This window comes from Rhyacophila brunnea, unplaced genomic scaffold (assembly GCF_057557595.1).
Source record: "Rhyacophila brunnea isolate RB1 unplaced genomic scaffold, BYU_Rbru_1.0 scaffold_3, whole genome shotgun sequence".
Taxonomy (NCBI): Eukaryota; Metazoa; Arthropoda; class Insecta; order Trichoptera; family Rhyacophilidae; genus Rhyacophila; species Rhyacophila brunnea.
The window spans coordinates 57,453,025-57,468,535 of NW_028232965.1; the positions used below are offsets into that span (position 1 = coordinate 57,453,025).

At 40.5% G+C, this 15,511-nt stretch overlaps 1 protein-coding gene across 2 annotated transcripts in view; it reads right to left on the bottom strand.

Annotated features, from left to right (window-relative positions):
• Positions 1–8,941: 8,941 nt before the first annotated feature.
• The window catches only part of ko (Stork-head domain-containing protein knockout), a 364,781-nt gene continuing 358,211 nt past the window's right edge, over positions 8,942–15,511 (bottom strand). For both annotated transcript variants that reach the window (XM_085952081.1, XM_085952082.1), the window contains 3 exons: positions 13,582–13,815; positions 12,715–12,872; positions 8,942–11,153 (listed from right to left, as the gene is read on the bottom strand). In XM_085952081.1, the coding sequence (XP_085808207.1) occupies positions 9,228–11,153; positions 12,715–12,872; positions 13,582–13,815 (2,318 nt within the window). In that variant the 3' untranslated portion in view covers positions 8,942–9,227. The remainder of the gene's footprint in view (positions 11,154–12,714; positions 12,873–13,581; positions 13,816–15,511) is intronic.

Consider the following 15,511-nt stretch of genomic DNA (forward strand, 5'->3'; position numbering starts at 1 on the left):
AACCTAACCTATCCTAACCTGGCATAACCTAACCTACTGATACACCCCTGTTACAGGCGGGCTTCTCCCGGTGTAAAATAATCATTTAGTAGTTCAAGTCGAAACGTAACCCTGACCTCTAGAAACGGCTTCATAAAACATCTAATCTGATTCCTTGCTCAACCACGTAAGTATTTTTTATTTATAAGTAAGGGCCTTCGTCCGGTGTGTGAAAATGACATATTGGGCGGAGGTGTAATTAAGATAAATTTAATTTAATTTAAAAAGTATAAATGATGATGGATGAAAGCGATAATTTTAAGACTAAATATAAGTATTTAAATATAATAAATTTTGCCGCGCTTGTCGGCAACGTCCAAATTTCGACGCGCCTGCGCCAGGGTCAGGCTCGTGATTCGCCGAATCAAAGATCACGCGATAAAATTTGGCCAATCACGAGAGAGCTTTTTGCTGGAATGGCGTGGGTACGCGAAGTTTGAAAAAGAAAAACGTAATTAGTAAGCGTCCCCTTTCCGATAGGATAGGACCTGCGAAACTTATTGTTAAAACAAAATATGTAAACGTTTAAAGAAAATGTAAAATATAAGAAGACCACGTTACGAGCACGAAAGACCGTGTTTTATTTACACTCCAACCGTTTGAATTTCTTTTTTTTGTGAATCCGGGGTTCGATAGACTCCTGAGCTAGCCGCTGGAACCCCGGGGATCTCAATGGCGCCTTGGCAACGTGAAGCTCGAAGAATCGCATGGATTCTTCCGAACCCGCGAAATAAAATTTACGCCCGCGAACGCTAAATAAAAGTTTATGATCCAGGAGCCGGAACAACCAAGAAATGGTTAAATAAAAAGTGGACTCCGACGTAACCCTTATCGAAGAAGAAGTGCTGTCTCCAACATCAAACCGGGAGAGCCCTCTGGTGTTCGAAGACAGTCCACATACGGAGCTGACCGCGCCTAGCGTCGTGCTGGAGACCGTAGCTCCAGCGCGTCTCCAGTACGACGAATGGCTGCACAAATCCCACCTATGGAGACCAGACACATCATCGACGGTATCCAGCGAGGAGGGCTCGTAGAGGCCACGGCCCACTCACGACGAAAAACGGCGAGCAAAATGCCGATTTTCCTAGGGTATCACTAACATGTCGTGTACCCTAGTCGACCACGGGATGTTCGGTGAGGAGAGAAAAAGGAAACGCGAGGCCAGGGAGCCTCACAAGAGGGCTGAGAAGGCGCGCAAGCTGAGAGGAATCAAAGAAGCTGTGCGGGCGCAGGCTCGACCACGAGGAGATGAAGCAGGACCAGTCGCCAACCCTCGAGTCAAGGGTGAACGCCGAGTTCCTGTTGGAAGTGAAATGTGTAGATTATACGAATAAAACATCCGGAAATTCTTCTAATTACGGATATAAAGTTAATTAAGGACCAACTTTCTGAGCCTTGTAATCTTAAGTTCATTAGTACGAAAAATGTACATTCTAGTTTTAAAAATAACACTTCGCAAAGTGACGCCAATTCTTTCCGTTCAAATAAAGTAAATATGAATGAATTCGAAAACATTAACATTGAAAATCGCAAACAATTTTATAAACGGGAAAGAGGATATTCTACAGTAGCGCGAAACCTGTTTCAAAGTTACGCCGTGTTAATAATTTGAATCCAAAGAGAAACGAGGAAAATAGTATACGACCGTCACTATTATTTCTTTACAAATTACCAATCGTAAATTTAACACAGCGAAAACGGAACGGGAATAATAAGGCATCACTCGACGAAGTGTTAGTTGTTATGTTAAATTTTAATAATAAGTTAAAATTAGGTATAAGAGGATGAAAGTAGAGATTGTATGCTTGTGATAAAAAAACAAATGAGTCAATAAGCCGTAAATTTCTCAATGGGGTTTCAATAATGAAAAAAAATAAAAATAATAATAATAATAAAACGTGAGAGGCACCGCAAATCGGCGCGGCGCGCCTTTGGAATAGGATGTCGGGCGCGTAAAACGAAACAACAATTTTTTTTAAATAAAATGGGTTTCACTAAAAATAAAGTTAATTACACAGTTTTAAGTGTACTGATTCAGAAATAAATATAATGAGAGGGTGGAATATTTCAATTTTTAATATCAATGTGATTTATACAGTCAATACAATGTTGCAAAATAATTATGGGTATTAGGGTAAAATATTAAATGTGATAGTAAGTACCATAAGTACAATGGGAATATTTTATATAAAATTAGTAGCTATTTAATGTATCGGGTAGGAGTAATTAATAAAGTAAACTCGAATAAATTTAAAGTACAGGAAGTCTAATGAACGAATAAATTACTAAAGAAAGAGAAAGAATAAATACAGATGAAGACAATTTGGAAGCACAAAGGGAGCCACCTCTCGAAGTAAGCGCATCCAAAGGCAGCGTAGCCGAAAATTCATGATACCAAAGCTTGATGGTGTGGAGAGTGCGCACTCTCCTTTCTCGCGCAGGTTCATGGAGAGACTAGGGACGTGACGCCTGAAAGATATCGTGAAACAACAAGAGGTACCTCCGAAGTGTAACCATCTATAAAAAAAAAAGAAAGGGAAAAGGATACTTATTGTGAAAATCCATCCTAGTACCTGTGGGAAAGCCGTGCCGCCGTCAACGAGCCTGGCCGTTGTACCGCTATACGATGCCTTGCCCGCAGTAATAGGAACAGATGGAGACACAGTACCTGTCCATCTATGAGGTGATACTCCAGAGACCAGCAGATGAGTGGAAAACTTTCCACAGAAGGATATCCGCTGCTCGAAACGAGCCTGGCTCAATAGTAACGCCACTACCACGCCCTGGTTGCAAAGGCAGACGACGCCAAACGAGGTACGCTCCTATTGCACCAGAAGAAGAAAAACGTAACACGAAACTATAATTCCGAACGAGGGCCAAACGTCTACAAATGTAGCCTCTCGGAATACAAAAAAACTGGACAGCCCAAGAGTCAAAGACTGCAGCTCCACGACCCCTCCGCTGACTAGTATAAAAGAACGAGAAGAATAATAAAAACATTACGAAAACAAAATAAACGCACGACATTACAGGAGAAAAATAAAATAATAATAAATTATGACAAATGATAATAAGAAAGGAAAATAAATCAAACTCTGACTTATTCAGGAGCATTGCTTTGAGCAGGAAAATAGTAATCAAAATAAATATCGAAACAATACGTAAAGTTAGTTGTTTTTTTTTTTTTTTTTGTTAGAATAGTTAGATTGTAGTTGAATTTTTTTATAAACTGTTATCATGCCATGTACTTAACGGATGAACAAGGAATTGGTTGGGTGGCCGATGAGATCAGGGCGTACCTTTCGACTTTAATCCAGATGGGGCGAATTGATACACCCCTGTTACAGGCGGGCTTCTCCCGGTGTAAAATAATCATTTAGTAGTTCAAGTCGAAACGTAACCCTGACCTCTAGAAACGGCTTCATAAAACATCTAATCTGATTCCTTGCTCAACCACGTAAGTATTTTTTATTTATAAGTAAGGGCCTTCGTCCGGTGTGTGAAAATGACATATTGGGCGGAGGTGTAATTAAGATAAATTTAATTTAATTTAAAAAGTATAAATGATGATGGATGAAAGCGATAATTTTAAGACTAAATATAAGTATTTAAATATAATAAATTTTGCCGCGCTTGTCGGCAACGTCCAAATTTCGACGCGCCTGCGCCAGGGTCAGGCTCGTGATTCGCCGAATCAAAGATCACGCGATAAAATTTGGCCAATCACGAGAGAGCTATTTGCTGGAATGGCGTGGGTACGCGAAGTTTGAAAAAGAAAAAAGTAATTAGTAAGCGTCCCCTTTCCGATAGGATAGGACCTGCGAAACTTATTGTTAAAACAAAATATGTAAACGTTTAAAGAAAATGTAAAATATAAGAAGACCACGTTACGAGCACGAAAGACCGTGTTTTATTTATACTCCAACCGTTTGAATTACTTTTTTTTTGTGAATCCGGGGTTCGATGGACACCTGAGCTAGCCTCTGGAACCCCGGGGATCTCACTACCCCAACCTAATATAACCTAATATAATCTTAGTGTGTGATAATGATGCATCAAAATGTATGAATATTTCAAATTTTAAATTCTTAAACATTATTGGATCGAAAAGCAATTACGCCGACAGAAAAAGGTATTTAATATAATTGTCTACATGGAATAAACTGTTTTCGTAAAAAAAAAAAAATATAAAGCTCATGCGGGCATCTGCGGCATAATTACCAACTTTCATAATACACTTGTGAAATGAGTTAGGATTGATTTCAGTGACGCCCCTAGGTAGCGCCAAAATGATGCCTCATTTTTTATACAGTATTTTTATCATCCTTTCATACTCCAATATTTAAAAAATGTGTTGTATGGATACATTACAAACAAAATATATACCTACTACTAAATTTAATTTAAATGTTAGCTCTGCTTCAATATACAATATTGCGAGTCCACGGTTTCAGATACCTACATTTAAAAATATGTACGCCACTGACAACTTTCAAAACTCGCGAGTGACTGGCAAAAATATTTGGATTAATTAATTAGGTTAGTATGTACTGATACGGAGAAGAAAAGGGTGGAGAACTCACATGTATGCTGGCAGCGTTCTTCACGAGTATCACCTTGATTGAGGGTTGTGTGGACATCAGGACATATAATTCAAGATAAAACACGTCTTTCATTTGACAATTTCCCTGCGCAGGGACGTTTAATTACATTAAGTTCCAGACAGGTTAGGAATACATCATTAATTACACTTGAAGGAGTCTTAGATTTAGCTACCGCACATTCACTTTGTGTTATTTGTTCACACAATGGCGCGATCGGCGCCGGGGCACTTTATCGGGGACGCGGTGCGCGTTCCGAGATAATTATGGGAATCAATATTAATACGTTATCGGCAAAAGGGGCGCACTGATATCAATTTAGGGTAACATGTCGTCCGGATTGTCCTGGCGACCACGCCGCTTCCCGCAGGAGCGACGCGTCCGTCGAGGAACGATTTTTGCCGCGTCCGGTTTATTTAGGGGTTAATTGCGAACTGAAAACTTTTTTCCAAAAAGCCTGTTGGTAGGTAATGAGACGTGGGAGGGCCGCCACGGCTGTGGGGTGAGGGGAAGTTGCTTGGCCGAACAACGGGACTTACGTCCGTCCTTCTTGCTCAAGGTCGGATGCAGGTATTTGCAAAGGGACTTCGCGTAAAAAAATGCGTTCGCAACAACGAAGCTTGAAGCGTTCCGTTTGTACTGCAGGGCTGTGCAACCTTTTACAGGGGCATTTTAATATCGATGCTAAATGCCTGATGCGGTATTCGAGACTAAGTATTTGGTAATAAACGCTCCCCCTTCTTTTGTCTCTAATTTCGTATCAGGTATCGGACAGGGTCCAGTAAAATGCATGGGGTGTGTATCGATGAAACAAAGAAAATCTTACTAATAAATTCGGGGGTTCCGAATGGTTCGCGTTGGTAGCACATTGATAGGTTTTCATTAGGTCGTTTGTTCGATCCGCGAGCGGGACGCTCAACGGATTATGAGTCTCGTGCCGTCGGAGATGCCATTTCGTCTTGCGAGATTTTTCTCGGCAAGTGCCAACGATTCTGGAGGGTAGCCGGGTTCGGTAGGGTGTCGTCACATGATCGGCTTCTTCGGACTGCTGCAGTGGTCGGGGCTGGGTTGCCTATTCAGGGGTAGGCGGAGGGTTGCGGAGATCAGGTGTCGTTCGGCGGGAGGTGCAATTTGGACGTGTGCTCGGGTCCGGCGACGCCGTCGCAAGATTGACGCGGGGATGCGAAGACAGGGCTGAGTTCTCGTGCTAGGGGTCGTCGGGCAGAGGGGGGCGACCTTGACAGGCAGGTTATACCCTGGACTTTTCCAGGACCTCCGGTGTCGGTGGTCCCCGGCAGCTGCCGGTAGACGGGGTGGCTGCAGCATCGTAGGAACGTCCGTTCTGTGAGAACCCACGTTCGTGGCATTTTCGGGTTTCGTTGCACTGATTTCTCATCATGGACATTAACGTCGTTTTAATTTTTGGCGGCTCGCAATAAATTTTTTTAAACACTGTGTATTAGGTTGAACGCCCCTGGTTTTGATTTTTATCTTGTTTGGTTTACGCGCGAATTTATTCTTGTCGGATTTCTTTGTCTCTTCATTTTCACTATGTTTTATCGGTATGTAGCGTGGGCGAGTTTATATTTTTATGTTTGTTTAGGGTTTTTAATAATAGGGCGCCAGAGAATTTATTTTTATTTATAAAATTCACAAAACTATGGGTTTTTGATGTCACACACTTGGGTTTCTCAGGGCGTACGTTCGCGGAACCCATCGGTTCCTGTCGCACCACGTTCGGGGGCCAGAATGATACGGAGAAGAAAAGGGTGGAGAACTCACATGTATGCTGGCAGCGTTCTTCACGAGTATCACCTTGATTGAGGGTTGTGTGGACATCAGGACATATAATTCAAGATAAAACACGTCTTTCATTTGACAATTTCCCTGCGCAGGGACGTTTAATTACATTAAGTTCCAGACAGGTTAGGAATACATCATTAATTACACTTGAAGGAGTCTTAGATTTAGCTACCGCACATTCACTTTGTGTTATTTGTTCACACAATGGCGCGATCGGCGCCGGGGCACTTTATCGGGGACGCGGTGCGCGTTCCGAGATAATTATGGGAATCAATATTAATACGTTATCGGCAAAAGGGGCGCACTGATATCAATTTAGGGTAACATGTCGTCCGGATTGTCCTGGCGACCACGCCGCTTCCCGCAGGAGCGACGCGTCCGTCGAGGAACGATTTTTGCCGCGTCCGGTTTATTTAGGGGTTAATTGCGAACTGAAAACTTTTTTTCCAAAAAGCCTGTTGGTAGGTAATGAGACGTGGGAGGGCCGCCACGGCTGTGGGGTGAGGGGAAGTTGCTTGGCCGAACAACGGGACTTACGTCCGTCCTTCTTGCTCAAGGTCGGATGCAGGTATTTGCAAAGGGACTTCGCGTAAAAAAATGCGTTCGCAACAACGAAGCTTGAAGCGTTCCGTTTGTACTGCAGGGCTGTGCAACCTTTTACAGGGGCATTTTAATATCGATGCTAAATGCCTGATGCGGTATTCGAGACTAAGTATTTGGTAATAGTACTTACTTATCTATAATTCAAATATAATTTGCAAATCTGCACGTATCATTGCTGGTCAATCAAGGACGTGAGATCCAAGGACAACGGAAGTAAACTAGACATCGCGAACCCGACAAAAAAATTACAGTCTTGTTAAACCTGTTATATTAATTAATACATTTTGCTTCCAACCAGTGGGCTGATTTTTTTAACGGAAGATATTTGCATTATTACTAAGTTTGTGTACCTATTTCTATATTATAACTAATCATTCTCGTCGATTCGCTGCCCTTCGATTAATTGCCGCCCATGCCTGAGTCACGGATACCGAAGAAGATCCTCGAAGGAAATCCAGTGGGGAAAAGGCCAGTGGGAAAGCCATGCACACGATGGGGTGACAACATTACAAAAGATGCCAACCAGCTGCTAAAAATCATGAACTGGAAAAGATGTGCGGAGGACCATTCCGGCTGGAGAAGGAGGTGGAGGAGGGGGAGGTGGAGGACGGCGGTGGAGGACGGCGGTGGAGGAGGCCAGGGCTCGACTTGAGCTGTAGCGCCATCGAAGAAGAAGAAGAAGTTTCCAACCGGTGGACTGATTTTTTTAACGGAAAGATATTTGCATTATTACTAAGTTTGTGTACCTATTTCTATATTATAACTAATGATTCAACTTCCTTCGATAAATTGCCGCCCCCAAGCAACGCTCAATCTGCCTACCCTCACGGAACTCCACTGAGTATATAGATCTCAAGTTAATCATTGAATGTAGTAGATGTGCAAATATTTGGCAGATTCTGTGAATATTGTCATTTCCTAGAAAAAGGGTTGATACCAGTGGCGAAGGGTGGAGGTAGGCTGTTGATCCGACATAAATAGTGCACATAAAACGTTGTTGGTCATTCGTATTTGTTTTTATTGAATTAAGACTACAATTTTCAGATGGTGTTGGTTAGTTTTTAAAAATCAATTAAACCTTGCCTAAATAAAACCATAATAGTTTTGGTATGTTATGGGCGATTCGACAAAATAGAGCACACTTTTTCATTCATACTTATTTGTTTTCGTTGGATTAAGAATACATATTACTAATATTTGAGATTCATTTTTTATTAATTCATTAAGCCCTGCATAAACCCACTATAATAGATAAAAAATATTATTCTTTCTATAAAATATCCAAAAATATGTATCATTTTATGGCATATTTTATGGATAGACGGATATTTTTTGACTCTAATCTATTATGGCGTGGTTTCGCAGGGTTTAATTGAATTTTAAAAACTAACCAACACCATCTGTAAATTGTAGTCTTACTTCAATGGAAACAAATACGTATAACTGACTGAATTTAATTTGCATTATTTATGGCGGATCTAAATAGCCTACCTCCACCCTTCGTCACTGGTTGATACTGGTACATATCTGTTTCTAATGATTCTTGTCTATGAAAGCTTTTTTCGCTGGTGGTAAATCTAAATTATTGGTCTATAGATAGGCTATATAAACAGGCTGGGTTTTATGCAAGATTTAGACTTAAAAAGATTAATTTTGAGTTAACTTTGAAAATTCTCATTTATTTTTAATCAGTTTACTTATGAAATTATACTTACCAAGTTACATTCATTTACTCTACTAACGTCTTTGCTTGATAATGATTTTATTTTGTTTATTGAATGTATTTACATAGGGGAAGCCTTCATCCAGCAGTGGTTCGACTCCGGCTGATTACAATGATGACATAAGCAGAATAATTTTATTATATGGATATCAGTAATACTAAGATGTGTTTTAAAGCATGTAATTGGGTTGTTAATATGTATACATTTTGCTGTTTTCATATAAATGTTTCTACAATAATTAATTAATAATAAAACTCTAAATACAAGGTTTAGTAATATTTCGTTAGTATGCAAAACATTTTATCTTTCCTTAGTTAAAATCTCTAATAATTCTTGTACTAAATTTACAATACGGATATATCAAATATTTCAAAAATAATAATGATTATAATCACGTTAGAAAATGCATAAGTTATCTTCTAAATCTACATTATTAACAGAACATTATTCATAAGAATTATACAAGGCCAAAATCCGTGCAGACTGTAACGTCGCAGTTGTTTTGCTTCTCCGTTCCGTTGGCGGCCATGTTCAGCTCAACGAGAGTGTCCACACTGTTGATGCTCACTCCTTTCAAAATCTTCTGGGCGGCCAGGCTTGTAAAATTGAAACTCAAATCACTAAGGCTAGGAAAATTGTAAAGCTCAGAATTTTCATTTTTGATTTCGTTGCTCAAGCTATACCTCTTCTGTTTGCCGTTATTATCCATGCTGCTAATTTTTTCAATTGACGAATTTACCTCTTTGACGCGGCAAATTTGATTGTCTTGATTTTTTAACGCTAAATTGGGTTCAGATCCGATGACAATTGCATTTTTGTTTTCTGATGACTTAGCTAAGATGTTAGCGATAGAATCAGAGTTGATTCTGCCTTGGGATGTTGATTTGCCATTCATAGAATGTAATGCGGTAGCCTTCTTCATCAAGTCGACACTTTTGAGGTCACTGTTGGAATTGAGTTTATTTTGTGATCCTAAAAGACTGTTCGAAGATGCGAGCGTGTTTTTTTCATAGTACCTTAAATTTCCGATAGATCCGACTAAATTGTCAAAGCTTTTAGTCGGTGTCGTAGGATCGCTGTTGCCGACGGCATCAAAAGCTAAAATATTATTATGTATGGCAGGAGTTCCCGGGTTAGAAACGGCTTCGACATGATTCTTCAGCTGATTCTTATAACTTAATCCGTTGTTGGATGGGCCGTTTCCCAATTGCAATGACAGTTTTCTATTATTGTTCATGGACACGTCATTGATTACATTCTTGTTAAATTTAGTTTCTTGTACTTTGACAGGTTCATTATTGGGGTAATACGGCTCGGAAGGGTAGCTTTCTATTTTAGGAGTTAAATTATCCAGAGCGGTTTCAATGACACCGTTGACAGGGCCGACAGAAATCTTCTCCTCTTCCGCGCTAGGCAACGCCACCGTTTGCCTGTCATCATTAATAATAAATATATTGCTCCCTTTCGAAGAGTCAGTGATCTTCCCGTTTTCGAATGTGATGACAGATCTTGCCGGAGAGTTTTGTACATATACTTTAGTGTTTGTACCGGTTCCATTCTGCGTCGTAGTATTTGTGGTAACTTTAAGAGTGATGGAGTTATTCGAATTAGAATTAGCCATGATAGCGGTGGTAGGGGAGTCTCGCTTAGCGATCTCACACGTGACTTTCGCCGGCGACCCCGAGCTGGGACACTTTTTTGGAGTCGGAGGATTCGACTTGGGAGAAGATCGCGGAGATGAACTTCTGCTGTTTTTCGAGGCGTCCCCCGACGTCTGCGGTGGCTTCCGATTCTTGTGCAGGCTCTTGGGAGAGCTCTGTAAGCTTTGTACTTTAACTAAAGACTGCGCGCGACTGAGACCCGTGCCGCTCTGGGAATTGCAATGACTAGGTGAGGGCTTCAGGGTTCTGTCCGAGTAGTGCGATTCCAGGCTGGAGTGGCCGCTGCTGTTGGCTTGGCTGGACGGATATCTCTTGACTGGGGAAGACTGGCTCTCCAGCGAGGAAGGACCGCTCTTTGAATCCTTCCTTAACGTTCGTAGCGAATCTCTGTTGGTGCTCTCCAAGCTGGACGGTCCACTGGTGGACATCAGATGTCCAGAATGTGAATATTCTCGTCTTCTGAGGCTTCCTCCGGGACTATCTCTCAGCTTTAGATCTCCGTTCTTATGAGTGGAGAAATTGTCGAGAATGGTTTTGCCGGTGGAGCTGGCAGAGAGATTGGATCTCGGGAGGCTGGCCGAGTATTGGGACGGAGACGGCGGCAGGAGCGCTGATTCTGTCGAAAGATGCCGCCTGTGTCTCGGTAGAGTTAGAGACCTTTGAGAGATTTCTGACCCATCGTAGAAAGTGGAGAGGTAGGATGGATGACTCTGCAGTGATTCCTGAAAAGAAGAAGAAAAGCAGTCAATGTGTGATCAAAGCAGCAAAATACACTTGGTTTTAACGTTTAACAAGCATTTTACGTTTATTTACGTTCCACTTCATAGTGCTAGAGCCCGATAAAAGTGGGTAAACAACAACACAATATTATGATTTCACTCGCTAGCTTGTGTATATCATTATCCATGGTTTTTTACGTATATTTTCTATTGTCTATGATCTGCAACTATGTTCTGTCAAAATAGTCGCTGGCTTGTGGCTTCTCAGCGAATGGAAAGTTTTGTGTGTCATCGTCACAATAGCAGTAGCTGAATCACCCGCTTTTAAATTCGCCAACAAACAGCTTGTAAAGTAGCTCAATGTCATTGACGCTTTAGTAAACTTTTATAATAATGCTAGAAAATCGAGTGATAAGTTCAACAACTTAATAGTGAGGTAGACATATTACCTATCTTCAAAGGATTCCATCACCATATATTATGGGAATTGAGAGAAATGAAAAAGTGGGTGAACTGGCAAAAAAACTGGTCAATCAGACACGGATCACTGAACTCTTAGTCTGGAATGAGTACATTTAGAAAATGTGCCAAAGTATGTGGATAGATTCCCACTACAGGGCATTCCTAGAAATATAGTAACTACAAACTACCTTCCCACGGTCAGTGCCTTGGTTTGTCGAGTCGCCTCTGAGTAGAAGTGAGCTCAAGATGAAATTGAGACTAAGCTCGGGCCACACCATAGGCAAGAGATTTGATGTCGTTATGCGGAGATTTGCAGCTCTGCAATAAGTGTGGTGTTCAGGAGTACATTGTACACAATAGTATAGTGCCCTAAATTTGAACAATCAAATGTGGCCTGGGTTTGGGAAGACGGAAGAGCTCGGCAGGATTGTAAAGTTGTTAAAGAGAATAACGAATCTTCACTCAGAGAAGAGAGGCGATATGCTGGCGGTAAATCGGTGAAATTATGAAGAAAAGAGAAAACTCAAGATGTCTATTAATTGTTAATCGTTGTCATATTATTATATATCATATTATAGGTATTATGTTACAAAATTTTCGGTAAAGCGTCAATTACATTGAGCTACTTTACAAACTGTTTGTTGGCGAATTTAAAAGCGAGCAATTCAGCTACTGCGATTGTGATGATGACACACAAAACTTTCCATTCGCTGAGAAGCCAATAAGCTAGCGACTATTTTGACAGAACGTAGTTCGTTTTTTTACCGGGAGGTTGCTACTACGCTCTACTGCGCAGATGCAGTAGGCCCACACGCCGGCGTGTAGCGTGTAAAGTTGACCGGCTTTCAACTTTTATCGGTAGATTGTTTACAATCTGCTTGTTAGCTTGTTCGATGATGACACTGGACGACTTTACAGGCAGATTGTAAATTCGCCAACAAGCAGCTCGTAAATTAGCTCAATGTCATTGACGCTTTACAACCAAAATGTTGGAAAATCTGTTGGAGGATAGAGAAGGCATTCTTCGGTTCCCGGTACTATTAATTTATTTAGCATTATAATGATTATCTATGAAGATAAGGATCTGCTTGGGGCTATTTACCTTAGAATTAGTTTGAGTGGCGACGCAGTGAAGATGGACTGCTTTGGAGTTGAACCACTCAGTGGGTGGAAATTGTGCAGAGAATGACTTGATGCTGCCTCTTCCTTGCTTGCTGCGGCCGCTTCGTCTAAAGAGGCGGGACAGCAACGATACTTTCTCTGAAACAAAACAAAACAATCACAATCAATTAAGGTGAAATTCAAAGACCACTGTGCGGGACACATAATAAAAGTGTATGACAAATCGTTAACGAAGCTGGAAGAACGGCAGATGACGCACTGGGAGATCATGGCTCTGGTAGTTGGATGTCGAAAGGGAGCTCCTGACTCATCGTGTTCAACTGACGGCTCAAGGTGGAGTACCTATATAATAGATGGCGAAGATTAATCTTAGAAATGGTCAGGGTCTACTCTGAGATGGAGCATATAGTCAGCCGCAGTATGGTGGTTTCTTAACAGAAATTTCACGATGATTGGTTGTTAGTTATTAGCTCTATCCACTACGTATCTACATGTGTTGGATAAAATCCAATTAATATTGATTAAAACAATATCTTAATTTAGCCTAGTCATGGGTTTTTCTACAGATTTTACCCAAGAGTCAATCACTCCGAGCTTTTTTGACGGAGCGGTCCTATAAAAACTATCACATGCGGCGCGGGACGTCACCCAGGACCGAGGGAAATGCCGTAACCTTGTGATCACCATATTATACTCTGATGCTGGAAAGTAAACTTCAAAGAGAATAATTCTCAAGAATAGTAGGTAGGTATGTCGTATCTTATATAAATCTAGTAATTGATATACACTCGTTGACTTGCCTCTTCTATCCCTTGAACGCAATTGATAATGTCGTGACTATACTTACTGGGTGAGGTGGAATCTGTGCTGGGCGGATAATCAGTGGAACTGGAGCTGTCAGCTCTAGAGGGAGGCCCGTGCAGGTGTCTTGCAGAGGCCGCTCGTTGGGCCCTCGAGATGCTTCCGCCCACGCCGCCCCACAACCGGACGCTGCCCCTCCGTTCCAGACTCCTGGCTGCCGGGAATGAAGCGCTCCTTCGCTTGCTTGACCTGCCATACAGAATTTTGTCGTTGGGGTTGCCTAGAAAATAAACGTTTATTTTGTTTTTAATTACACATTTAGGAAACAATGCACAATAATTGTTCAGGGTCATCAGTATGAGGTGTTGTTACAAATCATGTTCTTTACCTATCAGAGGCACCTAGTGGTAAAATACAGTTGAAATTGTAAATTATCAAAAAAATGTCTCAAATTGTAAGCTTTGTGTTTTTCCACTAGGTGCCCCTGGTAGGTAAAGACATCGCCTTAAAACTGAAAGTCAGACGAGGTTATCATAAAGTTTACGTCAGTTTTAGTTGGTGTATGGTGTAGGTGTAGGGGGTGAATGAGTTCTAAATATCGTAATATGTACAAGATTGTATGCTTAACATTTACTAGGTACCTACTGTCGTTTTGAACGAAGAACGAAGAATAAAGAATATTATTATTTCCTATTTGAAATACTATCATATTCTCAGACGCCACCTTCATGATTGAAGCTCGTGATTACTTAGGAAAATATTATACCGACAAGGCCCTACGCCTTACAGGTGTTGAGGATAATTTGAGTTCAGCGCTGGATTATCCTATAAACAAAATATGGCCGTGATTCATCACAAGAAGTGGGCACCACAGAAATTTTCTATTTTTTTTCAATTTTAATTTAAATTTATTTATATTGTACATTTAATTTGGTTAAACCAAATAATGGTTGCGAGCCACATGGTTTGTAACTTTATGGCGCATTCCTGTTTTAGTAAGTGGCGTACAAAAAAGGATTGAGAACTTCCAAAATATTTGTCGTGTACCTACTCAAGATAACAATTTAAATTATATAACCGACTATGAAGCATTTTTAATCTTCGGAAATATTTTTTTTTTATTAGATATATAGGGGGCGCCAGAATTATACGTGCTTATGGCCCCTGATAGTATTAATCTGTCCCTGTATGCGTTTTCAGTTAACTTCGACGTTCAATTTCTGTCCTTTTAACTTGGCAAACTGCACAACATAAGTTTTGAAGGTTTTCTGGAGTTCGCCAAATAGTGTGTCGATGAATCTTTCACCCCCCCCCCCCATGATTACTTCCTAGGTAGAATTTACAAAATAGAATTGATTGTAATATTATACTTTTAGTTGTTGTATTATTTTTAATATGGTATTGTTTTTTTTTTGCATAATTATTTATTTTTACTTTGGCGTCTTCTGCCTATTTGTCTGTATCATATTATTTGTTTAAACAAGCAAGTATATTGTATTTTAGTAGCATTAATACGAATTGAATTCTAAAAAAGGTGGTAGACATGAAATAATGAAAACTAGGTAGGTAGACACAGGGTTGGACAAAAAAAAAGCAGTAAAATTTCCTACCGATTTTCGTGGCATTCCAACGAATGTATTTTTAGATTCTTTGTCCCGTTACGGAATTTTAATGGCGTCTGGTTTGGCTGGATGCACATTTTTAACTATATCGCAGATTTTATTTTAAATCCTGGGAGGAGCGAAATAAATTTATTGCGGTCAGTTGAATCGGAAAGGAGTTCTTAGGTAACTATTTATAAAATGTTTATGCTTGTAGCCGGTCAAGCATTTCGTACTGATTATTTGCGGAATGTATTTATGTCTTACTGTTTGCATTCCGTAAATACCTTCGCGAGATGCTACTATTAGAAATATTACAAAGAAGCATTGCACTTCGCCACATAAACTCTATTGAAAGCTTCCCCGAGCTTTTTA